General features: G+C 39.9%; 1 protein-coding gene across 2 annotated transcripts in view; it reads left to right on the top strand.

Moving 5' to 3' along the window:
- LOC100580825 (cytochrome P450 4Z1) overlaps positions 1-22,608 on the top strand; it is a 55,498-nt gene extending 32,890 nt beyond the window's left edge. Inside the window, exons 9-13 of one of the 2 annotated variants that reach the window (XM_030823863.1) lie at positions 2,254-2,444; positions 9,019-9,152; positions 19,433-19,497; positions 20,547-20,629; positions 21,664-22,608. In XM_030823863.1, coding sequence (XP_030679723.1) covers positions 2,254-2,444; positions 9,019-9,152; positions 19,433-19,497; positions 20,547-20,629; positions 21,664-21,832 — 642 coding nt within the window. In that variant the 3' untranslated portion in view covers positions 21,833-22,608. The remainder of the gene's footprint in view (positions 1-2,253; positions 2,445-9,018; positions 9,153-19,432; positions 19,498-20,546; positions 20,630-21,663) is intronic. The other variant, XM_030823864.1, reaches the window with a different exon arrangement.
- Positions 22,609-23,481: the final 873 nt, after the last annotated feature.

Raw genomic sequence — 23,481 nt, 5'->3', positions numbered from 1 at the left:
TGACCAGGCTGGTCTCGAACTCCTGACCTCAAATGATCTGCCTGCCTCAGCCTCCCAAAATGCTGGGATTACAGGCGTGAGCCACCGTGCCTGGCCTCATTAGCTATTCCTGATGCTCTCCCTCCTCCCAGCCCCCACCCTCCATCAGGCCCCAAGTGTGTTGTTCCCACACCACGTGTCCATGTGGTCTCATCATTCAGCTCCCACTTATAAGTGAGAACATGTGGTATTTGGTTTTCTGTTCCTGTGTTAGTTTTCTGAGGATAATGGCTTCTAGCTCCATCCATGTCCCTGCAAAGGACATGATCTCATTCCTTTTTATGTCTGCATAGTATTCCATGGTGTACATGTACCACATTTTCTTTATCCCATCTATTATTGATGGGCATTTAAGTTGATTCCATGTCTTTGCTATTGTGAATAGTGATGCAGTGAACATACATGTGCATGTATCTTTATAATAGAATGATTTGTATTCCTTCGGGTATCTACCCAGTAATGGGATCATTGGATCAAATGCTACTGCTTTTGACGTCTTTGTCATGAAGTCTTTGCCCATGCCTATGTCCTGAATGGTATTGCCTAGATTTTTGTCTGGGGTTTTTATAGTTTTCGGTTTTACATTTAAGTCTTTAATCTGTCTTGAGTTGATTTTTGCACATAATGTAAGGAAGTTTCAATTTTTTCCATATGACTAGCCAATTCTCCCAGCATGGTTTATTAAATAGGGAATCCTTTTTCCATTGCTTGTTATTGTTGACTTGGCTGAAGATCAGATGGTTGTAGGTGTGCAGTCTTATTTGTGGGTTCCCTATTCTGTTCCATTGGTCTCTGTGTCTGTTCTTGTACCAGTACCATGCTTTTTTAGTTACTGTAGTCTTGTGGTATAATTTGAAGAGGCCTCCACCTTTGGTTTGTTTGTTTGTTTGTTTTCTTAGGATCGTCTGTCTTGGCTATTCAGGCTCTTTTTCAGTTCCATATGATTTTTTTTTTTTTTTTGAAACTGACTCTCTGTCGCCCAGGCTGGAGTGCAGTGGTGTGCTCCCGGCTCACTGCAACCTCCACCTCCCAGGTTCAAGTGATTCTCATGTCTCAGTCTCCCGAGTAGCTGGGATTACAGATGCCAACCATCATACCCAGCTAATTTTTGTATTTTCAGTGGAGATGGGGGTTTCACCATGTTGGCCAGGCTGGTCTTGAACTCCTGAACTCAAGTGATCCTCCCAACTCGGCCTTCCAAAGTGCTGGGATTACAGGTGTGAGCCGCTGCACCCAGCCCCATATGAATTTTAAAAGTTTTTTCTAATTCTATGAAGAATCTCAATAGTAGTTTAATGGGAACAGCACTGAATCTATAAATTGCTTTGGGCAATATGACCAATTTCATGATATTGATTCTTCCTATCCATGAGCATGGAATGTTTTCCCACTTGTTTGTGTCATCCCAGATTTCTCTGAGCAGTGGTTTGTAGTTCTTCTCGAAAAGGTCCTTCACTTCCCTGTTAGATGTATTCCTACATGTTTTATTCTTTTGTGGCAATTGTGAATGGGAGTTCATTCATGATTTGGCTCTTGGATTACCTGTTGTTGGTGGAAAATAGTACACATTAATTGTTAAACAAAATTAAATAGACACTAAAGAAAATTAAAACTGCCTGAAATCCCATTTGGTAATACTACTATTTTCCTTCAATATTTTGTCTATTCAGCTTGTATATTTTTAAATTACTATTAACTCACATATTCATATGTAATACATTTCTAATACTGCCCTTTTCACCTAATAATAAACCATGAGCTTTCCCTTTATCATTAAGAAGTTATTCAAAGACATAATTTCAGTTACTACATAATGTCCCATTTTATGGATTGTCCATAATTTATTTTACCTTTCCCTATTTTTGGCCACTTATGGTCTTTCCTTCTTTTGACTATGGTATTAAACATTCTTGTACATGATAAACACTTTCTTAGAGTTTATTCCTTTAAGTAAAATTAATAAATCATAAAATATGAACGTCCATAGGGCTCTCGATTTATTCTGCCCAGTTGAATTCTGTTGAGTCATTTCTTTTTACATCGCCTGGTGTTTTGTTAAGGTTTGAAAAAAGTAAAATAGAAAAATATACGCCAAATTAGTTGTATTAATTTTGAATTTTACAACATTAATCTTTTTGTATTATCATTGCTACAATTGAAAAAGATAACAATCCATAGCCAGCTTTGGATAAAGATCATCACTGTATTTTTTAGAGCGAAAACACCAAAGACTTCTCTGAAGCAGATCTCCAGGCTGAAGTGAAAACGTTCATGTTTGCAGGACATGACACCACATCCAGTGCTATCTCCTGGATCCTTTACTGCTTGGCAAAGTACCCTGAGCATCAGCAGAGATGCCGAGATGAAATCAGGGAACTCCTAGGGGATGGGTCTTCTATTACCTGGTAAGATCTGTATTCCTATTTCATCCTGAATTTCCTCCTTATACATTTGATTATTTCTCTCTTCTGGTATCAGTGAGTTATTGTGCATTGAGATAGTCTGTATGCATTTGGAAGGGTAAGGATGCAGGCTAGAGTCCTATGTTATTTACAGATTATCACTAGTTTTTATATAACCTTGAGCTGCTGGGTATTTCATGGTGTTAATAAAACCAAACTGATCATGTTTTAAAAACTTTTAAAATGGTGAAACATAGAACACATTCAAAAAGTACAGGGAACAGAGGTACAGCTTAAAATGTTGTCTAACAAACAGCCATATAGTTGCAACCCTGTTTTAAAAGAAAAATTGCCCGTTACCAGCACTGCTAAAAACCTCGTGCCTGCTTTCCCATCACAAACCCCCTCTTTCTCCAAGATGTAAATGTTTTCCTGACTTTAATAACATTCATTCTTTGTTTTTGTTTATAGTTTTGTTGCCTAAGCGTGCAACTTTAAATACTGGAGTTTAGTTTATCTTCTGTTTGAAGTACATATGAATAAAATCATACATTCTTTTGTTTGGCTTCTTTTGCACAGGATTCACTCATTTTGTAGAGGAGTTTCTTTTCGGTCATTTTCATTCCTCTATGGAACTTCGTTATGTATAAATCATGAATCCTATATCCATTCTAGTGTTGATGAACATTTAGGCTATTCTCAGGTTTTGTTTTGATTTTGCTATTACAATAGTTCCCTCTTGTCTGTGATTTCACTTTCCATGATTTCACTATCCACAGTCAACAGCGGCCCAAAAATATTAAATGAAAAATGCCATAAACAACAATTTATAAGTTTTAAATTGATGCCATTCTGAGTAGCATGATGAAATCTCCTGCCATCTCACTCTGTCCCATCCAAGATGTGAAGCGTTTCTTTGTCCAGCGTATCCACACTGTATATGCTACCTGCCAGTTGGTCACAGTTGGTCTTGGTTATCCAATCAGTTGTCATGGTGTCACAATGCTTGTGTTCAAGTAACTCTTATTTTACTTAATAATGGCCTAAAAGCACAAAAAGCATCTATGCTGGTGTATTGTTATAAATTGTTCTATTTTATTATTAGTTATTGTTATTAATCTCTTACTGTGCCTAATTTATAAATTAAACTTTATCATAAGAATTTATGTATATGAAAAAACAGTATATACAAGGTTCAGTACTATCCATGGTTTCAGGCATCCACTGGGGGTTTTGGAACGTATTCCTCACAGATAAGTGGGTACTACTGTATAAATAATGCTTTTAAGAACAACCATCCAGTCCTGGAATTTTCTTTGTTGGAAGACTTTTTGTTACTGATTCAATCTCACTACTCATATTGGTCTGTTCAGGTTTTCTATTTCTTCCCAGTTCAATCTGGGTAGGTTGAACGTTTCCAGGAATTTATCCATTTCTTCTAAGTTTTCTAGTTTGTTAGTGTATAGTTGTTCATAACAGTCTCTAGTGACCTTTTGTATTTCTGTGGTATCAGTTAAATGTCTTCTTTTTCATTTCTGATTTTATTTGGATCTTCTCTCTTTTTCTCTTTGTCAGTCTAACAGTGGTTTATTGATTTTACTTATCTTTCAAAAACCAACTTTCATTTTATTGATCCTTGCATTGTTCTTTTAGCCTCTATTTCATTTAGTTCTGTTCTGCTCTGATCTTTATTATTTCTTTCCTTCTACTAATTTGGGGTTTGGCTTGTTCCTGTTTTTCTACTTCCTAGAGGTGCCTCATTAGATTGCTTATTTGAAATCTTTCTAGGTTTTTGCTGTAGGCACTTATAACTATAATTTCCATCTTAGCACTGCTTTTACTGTATGTCATAGGTTTTGGTGTGTTGTGTTTCAACTTTCATTTGTTTCAAGAAATTTTTTTATTTCCTCTTTAATTTCTTTCTTGACCCCATTGTTGTTCAGGAGAATGTTGTTTAATTTCCATGTATTTGTACCGTTTCTAGAGTTCCTCTTATTATTGATTTCTAATTTTAGTCCTTTGTGGTCTAAGAAGACACTTCATATGATTTTAATTTTTTAAAAATGTGTTAAGACTTCTTTTGTGTTCTAACATACAGTCTATCCTGAAAAATATTGCATGTGCTGATAAGAAAAATATGTATTCTTCACCTATTGGACAAAACATTCTGTAAATGTCTGGGAGGTACATTTAGTCCAATGTGCAATTTAAATCCAATTAATAAATTTATAAAGAAATTAATAAATTTATAAAGAAATTTGTCTAGATGATTTGAATAAAACTGAGAGTAGGCGGCTGATGTCTCCAATGGTTATTGTACTAAAGTGTATCTCTTTAGATCTAACAATATTTGCTTTATATATCTGGGTCCTCCAATGTTGGATGCATACATGTTTAGATTGTTATAGCCTCTTGCTAAACTGATCCCTTTATCATTATATAATAACTTTCTATGTCTTTTTTACTATTTTTTACTTTTTCTCTGATATAAACATAGCTCCTCCTACTCATTTTTGGTTTCTGTTTGCATGGAATATCTTTTTCCAGTGCTTTACTTTTGGTCTATATGTGTCTTTACAGGTGAGATGAGCTTCTTGTATATAGCATATAGTTGGGTCATGTTTTTTAATCCATTCAGCCAATGTATACCTTTTAAGTGGAAATTTTAATTCCATTACATTCAGGGTTATTACTGATATGTGATGGCATATTCCTGTCATTTTATTAATTGATTTCTGGTTGTTTTGTGTATCCTTTGTTCTTTTCTTTCTCCCATCATTTAGCATTGTGGTTAGGTTGTATTCCATAGTGGTAACATTTGAGCTTTTTCTCTGTCTTGTTTGTGTGTTAGTTCTACCAGTGGTTTTTATATTTTCAAGTATTTTCATTATGGCAGTTATCATTCTTTTACTTCTGGGTGTAGGACTCCCTTGAGCCTTTCTCATAGGTTAAGGCCAGTGGTGATGAATTCCCTCAGCTTCTGCTTGTTTCTCCTTCATTTATGAAAGATAAATTTGCTGGGAATAGTATCCTTGACTAACCATTGCTTTCTTTCAGCACTTCAAATGTATCATCCCATTCTCTCCTGGCCTGTAAGGCTTCTGCTGAGAACTCTACTGTTAGCCTAATGGAGGTTTCTTTATAAGTGACTAGTGACTAGACACTGTTCTCTTGTTGTTTTTAGCATTTTCTCTTCATCTTGGACTTTTGACAGTTTGACTGTAATATGCTGTAGAGAAGACCTTTTGAATTGTATCTATTTGGGGATTTTTAAGCTTCCAGTATGTGGACGTGTAAATCTCTTAGTAGACTTATGAAGTTGTCATCTATTATTTTATTAAATGGGTTTTCTAATCCTTTTGTTTCCTCTTCACCTTCTGGGATGCTGAAAATTTGAATATTTGGTCATTTTATGGTGTCTTATGTGTCACATAAGCTCTGCTCATTCTTTTGTATTCTTTTTTTTAAAAAATTGTCTAACTGGGTTATTTCAAAAGACCTGTCATCAAGGTCTGAGATTCTTTCTTCTGCTTGATCTACTCTAATTGTTGAAGCTTTCAAATGTATTTTGTATTTCATTCAATGAATTTTTCAGTTCCAGAATCTCTGTTCAGTTCTTCTTTTTTTTTTTTTTAAGAGAGAGAGCCTCACTCTGTTACCCAGGCTGGAGTGTAGTGGCATGATCATAGCTCACTGCAGCCTCAAACTCCTGGGCTCAAGCAATCTTCCTGTTTCAGCCTTCCAAGTAGCTGGGATTACAGGCATGTGCCACCATGCCTGGATAATTTTTTTTTAATAGAGATAGGATCTCACAATGTTGTATAAGCTGGTCTTGAACTCCTGGCCTCAAGCCATCTTCCTGCCTCAGCCTCTCAAAGTGCTGAGGTTACAGGTGTGAGCCATCTTTTTTTATGACATCTATCTCTTTGGTGGATTTCTCACTCATATCCTGAATTTCTTGTCTGAATTCTTTGTAGTGTTTTTCAGCATTCTCTTGTATCTCACCATGCTTCTTCTTTTTTTTTTTCTTTTTATTTTATTTAATTTTTTTTTAGACAGAGTTTTGCTCTTGTTGCCCATGCTGGAGTGCAATGGCACAATCTTGGCTCACTGCATTCTCCACCTCCCAGGTTCAAGCAATTCTCCTGCCTCAGACATTTGAGTAGCTGGGATTACAGACACATGCCACCACAACCAGCTAATTTTTTTCATTTTTAGTAGAGACAGGGTTTCACCATGTTGGCCAGGCTGGCCTTGAACTCTTGACCTCAGGTTATCCTCCTGCCTCTGCCTCCCAAAGTGCTGGGATTACAGACATGAAGCACCACACCCAGCCTCACCGTGCTTCTTTAGTGTCAATATTTTGAATTCTTTTTCCAGGATTTTGTAAATTTCTTTTTGATTGGGATCTGTTGCTGGAAAATTATTGTGTGGTTTTGGAGGTGTCATTTCCTTGCTTTTCATGTTTCCTGTGTTCTTACATTGGTATTGTGCATCTTGTGTAATAGTTGCTTCTTCCAATTTTTTGAATTTGCTTTCACAGGGGAGGACTTTTCCTGAAAATGTATGCATAGTGTTCATTGGGTAGGATGCTTTGGCTTTGATTCTGGGCATGTGCAGTAGTGTAATCGCTGTATGATTTCTTCAACTATAAACAGCATCATTTTTGTCTGTGATTTACTCAGTGGCTTAGCATGCAGTTGTTAGTGGAAGCTGTGGTGAAGTTTTGTTGGGGAATGGGATACACGGGCCAGTCTTTGGGTCCCAGCAGTGGCTACCTTAGACTGAGCATGCCCGTTCTTGGGCACCAGGGTGATGTATACTAGCACCAGTGTTAGCTGCTCCAGGCAGGCCAATTCTTTCCAGGTAGCTTGCCTGGGTTCTGGAAATGGCAGTGGTGGGCCAGGTGGGTGGGTGAGTTCTTGAGCCCCTGGGCATCAGGCATGTCGGACAACCTGCTTGATACTAAGCAGTCCACGCTGGTATTGGTGGTGGCTGTGATGGGCTGAGCAGGCCAGTCCACAGCCCGCAGTTGACACATGTGGGTGGATACCAGCTGTGGTGGTAGCAGCAGATTGAGTGAGCCCAACCTCAGACCCCAGGAGAAGTGCTCAGGTGCCAATGATAGACTGGGCAGGGCAGTCTCCAGGGCCCTAGACAGCATGCTCAGGTACTGGGAGGAGTGGAGCCAGCCTGAGCAGATCTGCCCTCAGACCCCCCAGTAGTGTATGCAGGTGCTGGCTATGGTAGGCAGGGACAGGGTGATCCCCAGGCTGCTAGAAGAATGCTTAGATGAGAATGGCAGCAGCTGAGTTATGGCCCTGCTACTGGAGAGGGAGGGGGTGGGGCTGTTGTTTTTTGTTTTTTTTTTTGTTTTTTTTTTGAGATGGAGTTTCGCTCTTGTTGCCCAGGCTGGAGTGCAATGGCGCGATCTAGGCTCACCACAAGGGAGGCGCTGCTTTCATTTGGAGCAGCCATAAGCAAAAGGCTTTTGTGGGATGAGGGTGGCTCATGATTTGCTAGCACCTTGGCCCTTGCAGCTACAGTTACAGGCAGTGGAATTTGTCCTCAGGGTGCATGAAAATGTGTGCCCACCCCTCTGCTGGGGGTGATAGGATCACTGGCAGTGGCTTCCACCTTGGCCCCAGCAGCAGCAGCAGCAGCTGTGGTAGGGAATGTCACTGGGGCTTCAGGGATGTGGAGATGTAGAGGCTGTTGAACCCCAAGGCAAGACACAGTTTGATGGGGGCTGAGCTCTCCAAATGATGCCACACTGCAGCTGCTGAGGACTCAGGGGTCTGTGGGACCCAGTGTGAGCTCTCTCTCTGGAGCAATGTCTTCATGCAATCTCCAGGCAGCTCCTTATGTTAGTCTCAGGGCCTGCAGAGGTTAGTGAGCTATTCCATATCTGGTATTGTAAGAGTCCATGGTGGGAACGTGGATCACTGGAGGGCTCTCAATTATTCTTTTCCCAAATTAAAGAGCTTCTCCAGACTCCCAGTTGATCCCCGCCAAACAGGCTGCCTCACTTCTCTCTCCTTCCTTGCTTTTGGTGCTTTCCATCACTTCTCTGTTGAATTCCAGCGTTCTCCCTTAGATGATCTATTTGAAGTGTAATTATCTACTTGCTATGTTGGTTTCTGTCTGTGGAAGAGGTGAGTACCAGATGCCGCTAGTCAGCCATCTTAGAACCACATCCCTATTTTATATTTTTTTACAATTCTAAAGAGGCAGAAATACTTATTCATTCATAGAAGAGGCACTCTGGATATAAATACAGTCCACATCTCTATCCAAATTTTCACAGATGTGTGATACTGGTCACAGGAGCCCTGGAATAAGTATGTCTCAGGATAAGAGCCCTATATCTGCGGGGGGGGGGAACAAAACTTTTACATGTGAAAAGTGGTAAGTGTTAACATTTAGCTTTTCCTAAGATATACATGGTACATCTGAAGTCCTCCTTTGGGTACAGAAAAAAATCATTCCAGTTACAAAAATGGAGAAAAGCAGGGCTTTCAGTGCAATGCCAAAGTGACTACTCTTCCTTTTCCTTTCCTCCTATGCTTCTACCCAGGGAACACCTGAGCCAGATGCCTTACACCACGATGTGCATCAAGGAATGCCTCCGCCTCTACGCACCGGTAGTAAACATATCCCGGCTACTCGACAAACCCATTACCTTTCCAGATGGACGCTCCTTACCTGCAGGTCTTAAAACTTTTTTTTTTTTTTTTTTTAACAATGCAGCTGTGCTGGATTGAAATGTCTTAACACACTCATGTCTTTAACAGTTATTTATCCTTAAACTCTGTGGAACCTAGGGCCATTCTTATTTCCCAGAGAGGGAGAAAGAGGATAGAGCTCTCAGGACTATCCAAACAGGCACAGGATTATCAAGGTGCAAAGGTACAGAATCCTGCCATATGGACTGAGGAGTGGGTGAGGGGGCCTTCATGAAGCATCATGGCTTTAACACTGAACCTTAAAGGACTAGATTTATATCAGCAAAGATGAGAGAGGCAGCATTGTGAGCAGAGAGAAGAGCAGACACAAAGCAGCAGGCAGCCTGCCTTCTCCCTTCCCTCACGCACACCAGCAGGGCATGTCACTGGAGCAATTGCTATAATCTACCAGACTCCAGGATTCACAGAGGGAAATTGTGGGACTATACCTGGAGCCAGGATGTAGTCAGATCATAGAGTTTTCTGAAGGCCAACCTTTGTGTTCAGCCTTTCTCAATCAAGCAGCAGACAGATTTAAGACGTCTAAGCTGGGTGGCATGATTATAGTTATTTTTTAGAAAGATTAATACATTGGTGAGATGCAAGATGGATTGAAAGGTGACATTAGAGACATAAAGGAATGAGCTGGAATTTATCTTTGACCTATGTTGAGGTGTGTTTCTACAACTTCCTGCAATTTAACCGTCTTTCGAATATTGGATTTGATTGGGCAGTCTAATTAAATGTAGCAATATTTAATTGCTACTGTGCTACCATAGTTGCCCAATAGCAATTAAATATTTGTTTCCTACAAAATCAGCTTTACTATTGTAATAACAAAAACAAAAAACTATTTAGTACTTACTAGGGACTAAGCATTGTTCCATATGTTTTGCATGTATTAACTCATTTTATCCACCCATCCTCCTGCCCCCCAGTTCTGCTGTGGAAATATTAGTGTTATGCACATTTTAGACAAACAGGAACAAAAAGGTAAAATTTCATCCCTGGTAAATGGTGGAACTAGGACTTGAACCCAAGTAGTGGGACTCTAGAGTCTGTGCTCGTAACTACTACACTACAGCAACAACTTAAGCTTTCTCTGGGATCTCTCTAGAGAAAGATCTTTGCTATCACAGGGATCTTTGCAATCATCTAGTATCTAAAGAAGTTTCCTCTTTTTAATTCAGTGTTATTTTTCACATAGTATTTATTGTAATATTTATTACCTACATAATATTGCATCCATACACATAATATTCCACCCACCTAGTTGCTCCAACAAGACAGCTCAGAGTCAACTTTTACTACCTTTTTCCTTAACCTTGCATGTCAATAGTACCTAAATCCTGTCAATAATCTCTGGTTTTTTCAACATCAATAAAATGATGATTTATTGCTGCCTTCCAACACAAGAAAATTATTTTCTCTACTTCCATTCTAGATCACCTAAGCCCTGTAATCCACAGAGTCTTAAAATCCCCCGACCCATACAAAAGCTACATGTTGAAAATGTGAGAATCAGCATGCCTTTTAATTTTTCCCATTCAGCTCCTTTCTGTTTCATGTTCCTTTCACTTTCCTGATCTTGTGGCTTTTGCAACTGCTGCAGGTAACTTTCTGGGCTTCAGACAATTCTGTTGAGATCCGGATGGATGTTGGTGGAAGAGCTGGCTCCACCCTGGCTGACTCAGTTTTAGGCTACTTATACGTCCTCCCTGGTCTCCTGCAGTCTCTGCCCTTTCCTTCAAGTGCCTTCAGGGGCTGCACCTTAATCTCCCTCAAGCTGCAATGAGGGGACAGGAAGTGCACAAGCAGAGTTGCCTTCACCTCACTTTACATTCCTTTCCGCCACACCTTCTTGCCCTCCAGAGCTTTCAGGCCTTCACTGGACCTCACTGCTCATCTGTGTCATTTCCTGTTACCCTGCTTTCCTTCCTGCCCCCTCTCATACACACAGGCACTCCACAACTTCACTTTCTTCACCCCACGCTTGGATGCCTGGATTCATCACTCCAACTTCCCCCTTGGCAATGCCGTCAACTTCCTTGAATATTTTCCCTTTCTCTACTGTCACTCATCAATAATTCAACCAGCATTCTTCTATACACTTTCTCTGCCCTGCTAATGGGCCCTTGAATGCAGCTATAGCACAACAAAGCATGTGCCAATGGATGCCTCATATCCGCCAGACCCACCTCTTCCCCTGTATTACCCAGAAATACTGTTTATTTCTAAAAAGAAACATGTTTGTGATGCCTCCTTTCTCTCCCACACCGCACAATATCACTTACACATTTTCATCGCTCTCCACCTGTGCCTCCGCCATGGCCCCATTCACTCTTGGCAGAAGACCTACTACATTATGTGTGCCCTTCTCTTCATTTGCTGGGCCAACAATTGCCTATTAAATGTCTGCTCTAGGCACTTTGCTTTGTTTTGAGCATACTATGATGTGCAAAATATCCAAAAGAAAGCATGTCATCTACCTCTTTCCCCTAAATCTGTTCCTCCTCCTGCATTGCTACATTAATGAATGGCACCATTGTCTGTGAGTAATTTTAAGTGAGAAAGCTAGAAGTCATCCTCACACCTCCACCATCTTCCTTACCCAGACAGTATCCAAGTCCTAGAATATCAGCTATTTCCTTCTCAACAACCTTGCTTCCACGATCTCAGTTATTGCCTTTGTCAATCTTCATTGGCCAGAGTCCTCTAATTTTTATATTTCCATACTTAGCTATCTACAAACCAATCTACTTATAAAAGATAAATCATAAGTCTAGGTAAATTCTAAGTTCCAACTCAAGAAAGCCACTTGAGTGATTCTGTTGCCACTTGTCCCTCCTAAGATCCTACGTATACACATATACTGAAATACAAAAAGAAATAATCCCATAAAAGTGAAAAGAATGGAAGGAAGGTATTTAACAAACAAAAAGAGAGAGAGAGATTTTAATGAATTTATGAAATTAAAAAAGAAGGTAGGATTGGGCTGCCAAATTAAACAAGAAGAGAAATTCCCAGTTTTAAAAGGCAACGAGGGGGTGGCTGCAGAAAGACTTGCAGAGAGTAGAGGGTGGCTCTACTTTTTAATCCCATAGAAAAGGTTTAGAAATTGTGGTCTTAATAAGCTTAGTAAGGCTGAGCTACTTTAGGAAAAGTGTATATTAATCACCTAAAAGAAATAGTCAATCCTAAAAATTATATTTTATCTTTTAAAAGTTAACTTTTAATTTAGAGCCTAAGGTACAATTAAAGACTATTCTGGCAGAGAAAAGGGGATGTCCAATCTGCCGACAGATTGTGACTTAAATGATACACAGATTCCTGGGAGAGCAGTCATTTTCTCTGGACAATGCAGATCCCTTTTCACTAATCTTATTAAGAGATATTTTGAGCCTTGCTCAGAATTACCTAGATTTGTGGAACAAAGAAATTGGAGTTAGGAACACAGATTTAGGGAGAGGAAGAAGATAAAATCAGATCAGTTGGAGGCAGTCATTAATCTGCCTTTTGTAAGTTTTTTTCCAGGGAATCTTCACTGACATTGAGTTAGAGTCATTGAGGTGTTTTCAGATTTTCTACATGGCAAAAAGAAAAAAGATGGCAAACCATCAAAAGTTATGAATTCTATTTCCTTTTTGCCCTAAGGCTCCATGGAGATTTAAGACCTCAATAAAATAGGAAGTTTTCCAAATTATGTCTTTTTCTAACGTATTCTTGGTTTAAAAATATAATTTTGTTAGATAATGTGCATGTTTTTTTATTATAATGAATATACTCATAAGGTGTCAGTTTGATTCTCTGGATTAATAAAACCCATGCCAAAAAAAATAAAAACAAAAACAAAACATATTCCCTCAATAGCCAATAATAGACCTATCAATGGCCTAGTGTGTGCCATGAATCTGATGGTCCAGTAAGCCTCTGTGGAGAGGGACATGGCCCAAAAAAATGAGTGTTCTATGAAATCTCCTAAATAATTCACAATCACTAAATAGAACAAAACACAATGGGTTTTGTGCCACTCATGGGAGAGATCCATGGCAATCAACCAGACACTCTGGCCGTAAGCCAGAGCAAGCAGAAACTCCTGTGAAATACAATAACAGACTTAGGAAGTCAAAAATATCTCATCTGAGGACACTGGCATGTGCCTGTAATCCCAGCTACTCAGGAGGCTGAGGCAGGAGGATCACTTTAGCCCAGGAGTTTGAGGCTACAGCAAACTATAATCACACCACTTCCCTCCAGCCTAGGCAACATAGTGAGACCTTGTCTCAAAAAAATTTTTTCATTGACCATGATTTGAGACTCACCCAAAGGAGGTAATAATTGATGAGCCTGTGAACCATACTTCTTAGGTATTAGCTACTACTGAACTTCAATGGGCAGTCTGTTCTGATGATCTTGGTGAGACTTCCAGAAACTGTTCAAGAGAGAACAAGGCTTCTGGAACCAAAAATTGAAAAATGTAAGAAGGTGTACTGCCAGGATATAAACCTAATCCAACCACAGAGGTTAGACCCTGTGATTGAGGCTTGGGAGAGTTAAATAACATTGGGTTTTTGAAGCTCTAAACTTCAAAATCTCTGACCCATGTTAAGAAAGCAAATTTCTTGAATGTCCTTGATTAGCTAGCAATATGTGGATTAATCACTTAGGAAGAATTTGTTAACGGTGACCTGGCCATTTGTTTTTTGAAAGTGATCTTTGCTGTGTGGATGCAGCACTGTTACGGTGTCCCAGTTGCCATTCTAACCCAAATTAGGTCTTTACCTCAGTCAGTAAGCTAGCTGGCCATGTCAGGATTGGTGAAGTTCAAAAATTAGTCTTCATAATGTTAAAAGCCACAATTCATCATGAATATAAGAGAGCTATCGATACCTACCTATGTATCAAGTTACACATCTGCAATTTTTCTTTTTTTTTATGGAGTCTCACTCTGTCGCCAGGCTGGAGTGCAATGGTGCAATCTCTGCTCCCTGCAAATTCCGCCTTCCAGGTTCAAGTGATTCTCCTGCCTCCACCTCCTGAGTAGCTGGGACTACAGGTGCATGTCACCACGCCTGGCTAATTTTTTGTACTTTTAGTGGAGACAGGGTTTCACCATCTTAGCCACGATGGTCTCAATCTCCTGACCTCATGATCCACCCGCCTGGGCCTTTCAAAGTGCTGGGATTACAGGGGTGAGCCACCGCGCCCAGCCCTGCAATTTTTTAAAGCAAACTATAGGAAATGAAGAGGAAAACAGTCAGAGGCACCCTACTAATAGATTTTAACTGCCTTTCAAAGACCTACGCAAACCAAATAAATAAAGTATACAGACGATCTAAACAATGTAATTAATAAGGTAGACTTTATGAGTACAATATTAAACTTTTTCCCCACAAATAGAGAACACACTTTCCTTTTAAGTACACCAGCAACATTCCTTAAAGTTGACTGTATAGTAGACCACAATAAAAAAACTTAATTACTAAAAGAGAAACATTACAAAATAGTATCCTTTAAATTAAGACAATAAAAATGGAAATAGGTAACAAAAATTTTTCAAAAAGTTTCATTCATCTGGAGTTTTTTTTTTAATCCATTAAAAACTCTTGGGTTAAAGCAAAATTACAAAATCAAATCATGGCCATGAAAACTGTACATATCAGAATTAATGGTCTGCCACTAAAGCAGCATTCAGAAGAGAAGTTATAATATTAAATGCTAAATATTTTTATTAATAAAAGAATTAAATTAAACATTGATGTCAAAAACAACTGGAAATAAATCAGTTGGGAAAAGAATAAAAGAGTAAACTAAAAGGAAACAGGTGAATTAACAAAGGTGAACGCAAAAGGTAATGGTATGGAAAGCAGAATGGCTACATAATTAGTCACAAAATACAATAGCCAATGGAGGAGGGGCTGGTCAACAAAGAGACACACCACTAACTAATATCACACAAGTCTATGCACAGATTTGAAAAACCAGAAAAAAAACTGTATACTTTTATAATACATAATTTACTAACACTGATACTGGTAGAGATAAATAGTCTAAGCATGCCAATTTTCATAGGACTAGAGAAAAATTGTAGAGCCCCTGAAAAGGAACCAGGCCTATGCAGTTTTTCAGAAACTTTTTCAAACCTTTAAAGACCGTATAATCCCAGTAATACTTAAAGTTGTCCAGAGCATAGAAAAATAAAAACTTAGAAAGTTATTTAAGGAAGCATCACATTGATAACAAACCTACTAAATATTGCACAAAAATATATTTAGATAAAAATCACTTGTGTATATAAATACAAAAATTTTAAATAAAATATTAGTAAACATAATCCAATAGCACATCAAAATAAATATATTGGCTGGGCAGGTGGCTCATGCCTGTAATCCGAACACTTTGTCAGGCCAAGGTGGGAGGATCACTTGAGTCTGGGCAACACAGCAAGACCCCGTCTCTACAAAAAGATAAAATAAAATAAAATAGTATATCATGGCCAAGTAAGTAGGTCATATTCCAAAACTGCAAAGATTGTTCAATATTAGGAATCCATTAATATAATTTATTATATTTATAGATTTCAGGAGAAACCCATATCATCTCCACCCTGATGAATGGATATTCCATAACATGATAAAATATTACTTCAGTGCCATATTGACACTATATCCCATGTGGTTCTATGGCTCCACAGTATAATAAAATCTCCCAAGTAGCTGACTAGGAAAGGAAAAAAAAAAAAAAAGACAATACTCTCACTCTTTGCTTAAACTTCTCAGTGATCCATATTGGTTTCAACCTAAAATCCTTAGCATGACTTCTTTCCCATTTTAAGGTACAAGCCCAGCCAACCTCCACAGGCTGATCTATGGACACTTTGCTCCCTGAATCCTGTTATACAGCCTCCCAGTCACCCAAATTTCTCATGCTTTCTCAAGTATTAAAGCTTGGCTTCATGCTTTTTTATCTGCCTCAAATTCCTTTCTGAATATTCTTTCTTTACCTGGTTTTCCCCTACCGATTTCATTATACTCAGCTCAGCACACCTCGCCTGGGCCTTTTCTCTTGCATACATCCAAAGGCTCTATACACGAGGTTCCCCTCTCAATTCCCCAAGCATCCCAGGCTTCCTTTTGACTTATTACCATGTGTTGCAATTGCCTGTCTCTTCCAACGGACTGTGAGCTCCTTGAAGGCTAGAGTAGATCTCACTGATCTTCACAGCACCCATTTAAGTGTCATCATAACAGATGCTTCTTAAATGGTTAAGGAAATTATGATTGTAGAATTCTTTCCTTGGTTATGAAATCTATAAACAGGTGTGAAAGAATCTTTGCTCGTATTTTGAGGATCACAAGCATTCTTGTACACCAATAACAGACAAACAGAGAACCAAATCATGAGTGAACTCCCATTCACAATTGCTTCAAGGAGAATAAAATACCTAGGAATCCAACTTACAAGGGATGCGAAGGACCTCTTCAAGGAGAACTACAAACCACTGCTCAATGAAATAAAAGAGGATACAAACAAATGGAAGAACATTCCATGCTCATGGGTAGGAAGAATCAATATCGTGAAAATGGCCATACTGCCCAAGGGAATTTACAGATTCAATGCCATCCCCATCAAGTTACCAATGACTTTCTTCACAGAATTGGAAAAAACTACTTTAAAGTTCATATGGAAGAAAAAACGAGCCCACATTGCCAAGTCAATCCTAAGCCAAAAGAACAAAGCTGGAGGCATCATGCTACCTGACTTCAAACTATACTACAAGGCTACAGTAACCAAAACAGCATGGTACTGGTACCAAAACAGAGATATAGACCAATGGAACAGAACAGAGCCCTCAGAAATGATGCTGCATATCTACAACCATGTGATCTTTGACAACTTGACAAAAACAAGAAACATTCTGCACAGCAAAAGAAACTACTATCAGACTGAACAGGCAACCTACAAAATGGGAGAAAATTTTCGCAACCTAGTCATCTGACAAAGGGCTAATATCCAGAATCTACAATGAACTCAAACAAATTTACAAGAAAAAAACAAACAACCCCATCAAAAAGTGGGCAAAGGACATGAACAGACACTTCTCAAAAGAAGACATTTATGCAGCCAAAAAACACATGAAAAAATGCTCATCATCACTGGCCATCAGAGAAATGCAAATCAAAACCACAATGAGATACCATCTCACATCAGTTAGAATGGTGATCATTAAAAAGTCAGGAAACAACAGGTGCTGGAGAGTATGTGGAGAAATAGGAACACTTTTACACTGTTGGTGTGACTGTAAACTAGTTCAACTGTTGTGGAAGTCAGTGTGGCGATTCCTCAGGGATCTAGAACTAGAAATGCCATTTGACCCAGCCATCCCATTACTGGGTATATACCCAAAGGACTATAAATCATGCTGCTATAAAGACACATGCACACATATGATTATTGCGGCCCTATTCACAATAGCAAAGACTTGGAACCAACCCAAATGTCCAACAACGATAGACTGGATTAAGAAAATGTGGCACATATACACCATGGAATACTATGCAACCATAAAAAATGATGAGTTCATGTCCTTTGTAGGGACATGGATGAAACTGGAAATCATCATTCTCAGTAAACTATTGCAAGGACAAAAAACCAAACAGCGCATGTTCTTACTCATAGGTGGGAATTGAACAATGAGAACACATGGACACAGGAAGGGGAACATCACACTCCGGGGACTGTTGTGGGGTGGGGGGAGGGGGGAGGGATAGCATTTGGAGATATACCTAATGCTAAATGACGAGTTAATGGGTGCAGCACACCAACATGGCACATGTATACATATGTAACAAACCTGCACATTGTGCACATGTACCCTAAAACTTAAAGTATAATAATAATAAAATAAAATAAAAATAAAAACAAGAAATGGGGAAACCATTCTCTATTTAATAAATGGTGCTGGGAAAGCTGGCTAGCCATATGTAGAAAGCTGAAACTGGATCCCTTCCTTACACCTTATACAAAAATTAATTCAAGATGGATTAAAGACTTAAATGTTAGACGTGAAACCATAAAAACCCAGAAGAAAACCTAGGCAATACCATTCAGGACATAGGCATGGGCAAGGACTTCATGTCTAAAACACCAAAAGCAATGGCAACAAAAGCCAAAATTGACAAACGGGATCTAATTAAACTAAAGAGCTTCTGCACAGCAAAAGAAACTACCATCAGACTGAACGGGCAACCTACAGAATGGGAGAAAAATTTTGCAATCTCCTTATAAGACAACGGGCTAATATCCAGAATCCACAATGAACTCAAACAAATTTACAAGAAAAAAACAACCCCATCAACAAGAAGGCAAAGGATATGAACAGACACTTCTCAAAAGAAGACATTTATGCAGCCAAAAGATGCATGAAAAAATGCTCATCATCACTGGCCATCAGAGAAATGCAAATCAAAACCACAATGAGATACCATCTCACACCATTTAGAATGCCCATCATTAAAAAGTCAGGAAACAACAGGTGCTGGAGAGGATGTGGAGAAATAGGAACAGTTTTACACTGTTAGTGGGACTGTAAACTAGTTCAACCATTGTGGAAGTCAGTGTCGTGATTCCTCAGGGATCTAGAACTTGAAATACCATTTGACCCAGCCATGCCATTACTGGGTATATACCCAAAGGAGTATAAATCATGCTGCTATAAAGACACATGCACACGTATGTTTATTGCAGCACTGTTCACAATAGCAAAGACTTGGAACCAACCCACATGTCCAACAATGATAGACTGGATTAAGAAAATGTGGCACATATACACCATGGAATACTATGCAACCATAAAAAAGGATGAGTTCATGTCCTTTGTAGGGACATGGACGAAGCTGGAAACCAATATTCTCAGCAAACTATCACAAGGACAAAAAACCAAACACCGCATGTTCTCACTCATAGGTGGGAATTGAACAATGAGAACACATTGACACAGGAAGGGGAACATCACACACCAGAACCTGTTGTGGGATGGGGGGAGGGGGGAGGAATAGCATTAGGAGATATACCTAATGTTAAATGATGAGTTAGTGGGTGCAGCACACCAACACGGCACATGTATACATATGTAACTAACCTGCACGTTGTGCACATGTACCCTAAAACTTAAAGTATAATAATTTAAAAAAAAAGCAAAAGAGAAAAAAAGAAACAAAGAATCTTTACTCATGCACTTATCTGCTTTTTCTTCTCTTTACTCAGGAATAACTGTGTTTATCAATATTTGGGCTCTTCACCACAACCCCTATTTCTGGGAAGACCCTCAGGTATGATTGTCCCAACTGCACCTGGTGGCATCATAGCACCAAGAGGGAAGAGAAGCATCTTCACAATTGAGGGAGCAGTTAGGATAACGATCTGTCATTTAGAAAAGAACAAAACAGAACAAAAACCCTATGCTTTTAAGAGAAAACTACATTTGCATTTATAATCATCACTAGTGTTCCATGATGATGCCTTATCAGCAGAGGCATATCATCCTCTGGGAAGTAGAGGGGTGTGATTAGTTGACTGACACTGCACTGTTTAACCACCTTGCTCTCTGCTTTCATTCATGTCCGTAGTCAATCTAGTCACAGACTTGTGAAGTGTATTGCAAATCACTTGTTACTGGTCATAATTAAAGTAGCAAGATTATGAACTCTGCTTTTTTTAAGATTTGAGCATATTTGAAGTTAGTCCTCTAGGAATATCACTCTCCCTCACACCCAGTGCTAACCTGAGAGTGAAAGGGAGAGGGGACCTGGGAGAGAACAAGCACATCCTGGGCTGCAAACCAGTGCTCAGACCAACCCATCAGCCCAGGAGATACTAATCAGCAACCTCTCACAGAGACGCTCGGGCAGAAGCTGAACAACTTCAGCTTGTGACTTCAGCTTGTGAATTGCCACCCCTTTCTTCTTTGCCCAAGTCACTGGCTCAGTCCATTTGGAAACGAAAACAAATAGAAAAGATAATAATTTGATTCTTTGCCCATTTTTATATGACAGAGGCACGGGTTTACCGTGAAGGGAAAATAATGAAGTCAGTAATTTGCTCAAGTCGGATTGTCTGGATGATTTGCTGCTGCTTCTTACTATCGGGGCCTGTTTAATCTATCTATCGCTAGGTTATATAGCCTCTGCTTTCTTGGAATATATTTTCAGTGATAGGCTTTTGGGGAACATCAAGCAGGACTTGTAGTATCCAGACATTACAAGTTCCGAAAGTTAGCTTTGGAATTCTGTTAACAATATCTATGGATTTTGTTTTTGTTTTTGTTTTTCGCGGGCGTGGGCTGGAAGGAGTAGGACTGGTATCTTCACTCTCATTACAGGTCTTTAACCCCTTGAGATTCTCCAGGGAAAATTCTGAAAAAATACATCCCTATGCCTTCATACCATTCTCAGCTGGATTAAGGTAAAGACTCAAGCTGGTGAACTTGATGGAAATGTGTAATAGTGCTTACCTGACAAGTGCTTCCTCCCTTCAGGCCCTCAGTTAGCTGACGCTGCTGTTACTCCCCGTTATTTTACCTGGCTTGTCTTCTCTTGTGACCAGTGCATTCAGATGGTACCCTTTTGAGCCCCCAAAGGGACCGGTTAATGTTACAAAGAACAACTGTAGTCCTTGGCGTATGGGCATGGATTGATGAAGGCCATCCTCATGACAGGCCCGAAGACTACACTTAAACTTGCAATGGACAAGGGTTGGGAATGCCACCTTGTTATAGGAACAAGGCAACATTGGCACCTCCCAGCTCTTGTTCCTACAGAGAGCAATGTTGTTCTAAAGTCCAAGTTTCCCTTTGGTTTGGTATGAGAGACACCTGATTTACCAAATGACAACACAATCCACTGAGTATGCCAGGTTATTGTTCTTATGCCTAAGGCTTCAACTGCACGGCCTCTAAATAATAGTAAGAAGTAGCTTTTCCTTATCATGATATAAGGAAGGCTTTCAAGTTACGTGGACCCTGCAGAATCAAATGTTGATAGAACTCACTACCACTTACTTGTAAGATGGGCCCAAAAATAATAGAACCACAGTTTGCAGGTCTTGACATTAATGGACTTTCTGATTGGGGCTTACTTAACTTAAAACATTTGCTGGATTCTGCCACATTGGAATTGGTTTAAAACATGGATCTTGGCTGGGTGCGGTGGCTCTTACCTGTAATCCTAGCACTTTGGGAGGCCAAGGCAGGTGGATTACTTGAGATCAGGAGTTTGAGACCAGCCTTGCCAACATAGTAAAACCCTGTCTCTACCAAAAATACAAAAATATTAGCTGGGCATCATGGTGAGCACCTGTAATCCAGCATGGATGACAGAAAAAAAAAAAAAATGGATCTTGTTTCCCTACAGAAGTTGTCACATATAAAAAGATTAGCGTATGTTCCTAATAATATATAAATTCATTAGATGCCATTTTTTCTTTCTTGGTATCCCCAGGAACTGCATTGGGCAGCATTTTGCCATAATTGAGTGTAAAGTGGCAGTGGCATTAACTCTGCTCCGCTTCGAGCTGGCTCCAGACTACTCAAGGCCTCCCCAGCCTGTTCGTCAAGTTGTCCTCAAGTCCAAGAATGGAATACATGTGTTTGCAAAAAAAGTTTGCTAATTTTAAGTCCTTTCATATAAGAATTAATGAGACAATTTTCCTACCAAAGGAAGAACAAAAGGATAAATATAATACAAAATATATCTCTATGGTTGTTTGACAAATTATATAACTTTGGATACTTCTGACTGGTTTTGACATTTATTAACAGTAATTTTAATTTCTTTGCTGCATCTGGTGAAACCCACAAAAACACCTGAAAAAACTCAAGCTGACTTCCACTGCAAAGGGAAATTATTGGCTCGTGTAACTAGTGGTAGAGTGGCTTTCAAGCATAGTTTGATCAAGGCTCCACTCAATATCTGCATTACTTTTATCTCTGCAAATATCTGCATGATAGCTTTATTCTCAGTTATCTTTCCCCATAATAAAAAATATCTGCCACCTTCTGAGTCCCATAGTCTTTCATTATACCCTGTAGGGAATGGATAAATTGATGACAATGTATCAGAAAGCCTAGACACTTAAGAGGAATTCTGAATACAGAAAAGCCTGATACATGAATTCCCATTTGGAATATTTAGAGGATACCACGCTGTACGGAACTCTTGCTCAACATGGAGTAACTTAGCTACTGAATGTTTCAGCAGGGAGGGGGTCCAGATAGAACAACCTAATCCCCCATGCTGGTGTGTGCTATAATAGAGATACAGAAATTCCCATATATCTGCAGTGGAAAACACAGAATCATTAAGAGAGCCAAGAAGCATCACAAGAGAGCCAAGAGGAATCATTTTTGTTGATGTTGATGCTATTCCTTTCTGTTTATTAGTTTTCCTTCTAACAGTCAGGCCCCTCTGCTGCACATCTGCTGGAGTTTGCTGAAGGTCCACTCCAGACCCTGTTTGCCTGGGTATCACTGGCGGAGGCTGCATAACAGCAAAGATTGCTGCCTGTTCCTTCCTCTGGAAGCTTCATCCCAGAGGGGCACCCACCAGATGCCAGCTGGAGCTCTCCTTTATGAGGTATCTGTCGACCCCTGCTGGGAGGTGTCTCCCAGTCAGGTGGCACGGGGGTCAGGGACCCACTTGAAGAGGCAGTCTGTCCATTAGGAGAGCTCAAGCGCTGTGCTGGGAGATCCACTGCTCTCTGCAGAGCTGGCAGGCAGGAACGCTTAAGTCTGCTGAAGCTGCGCCCACAGCCGCTCCTTCCCCCAGGTGGTCTGTCCCAGGGAGATGGGAGTTTGATCTATAAGCCCCTAACTGGGGCTGCTGCCTTTTTTTCAGAGATGCCCTGCCTGGAGAGGAAGAATCTAGAGAGGCAGTCTGGCTACAGTGGCTTTGCCAAGCTCCGGTGGGCTCCATGCAGTTGGAACTCCCCGGAGGCTTTGTTTACACTGTGAGGGGAAAGCCCGCCTACTCGAGCCTCAGTAATGGTGGACGCCCCTCCCCCACCAAGCTCGAGTGTCCCAGGTGGACTTCAGACTGCTGTGCTGGCAGTGAGAATTTCAAGCCAGTGGATCTTAGCTCACTGGGCTCCGTGGGGGATCTGCTAAGCTAGACCACTTGGCTCCCTGGCTTCAGTCTCCTTTCCAGGGGAGTAAATGGTTCAGTCTCACTGGCATTCCAGGCACCACTGGGGTATGAAAAAAAAAAACAAAAAACAAAAAACTCTTGCAGCTAACTTGGTATCTGCCCAAATGGCCACCC

Source organism: Nomascus leucogenys, chromosome 12, assembly GCF_006542625.1.
Source record: "Nomascus leucogenys isolate Asia chromosome 12, Asia_NLE_v1, whole genome shotgun sequence".
NCBI classification, from domain to species: Eukaryota; Metazoa; Chordata; class Mammalia; order Primates; family Hylobatidae; genus Nomascus; species Nomascus leucogenys.
The sequence above is the reverse complement of the archived record's forward strand: the minus strand, read 5'-3'. Positions and strand labels throughout refer to the sequence as shown.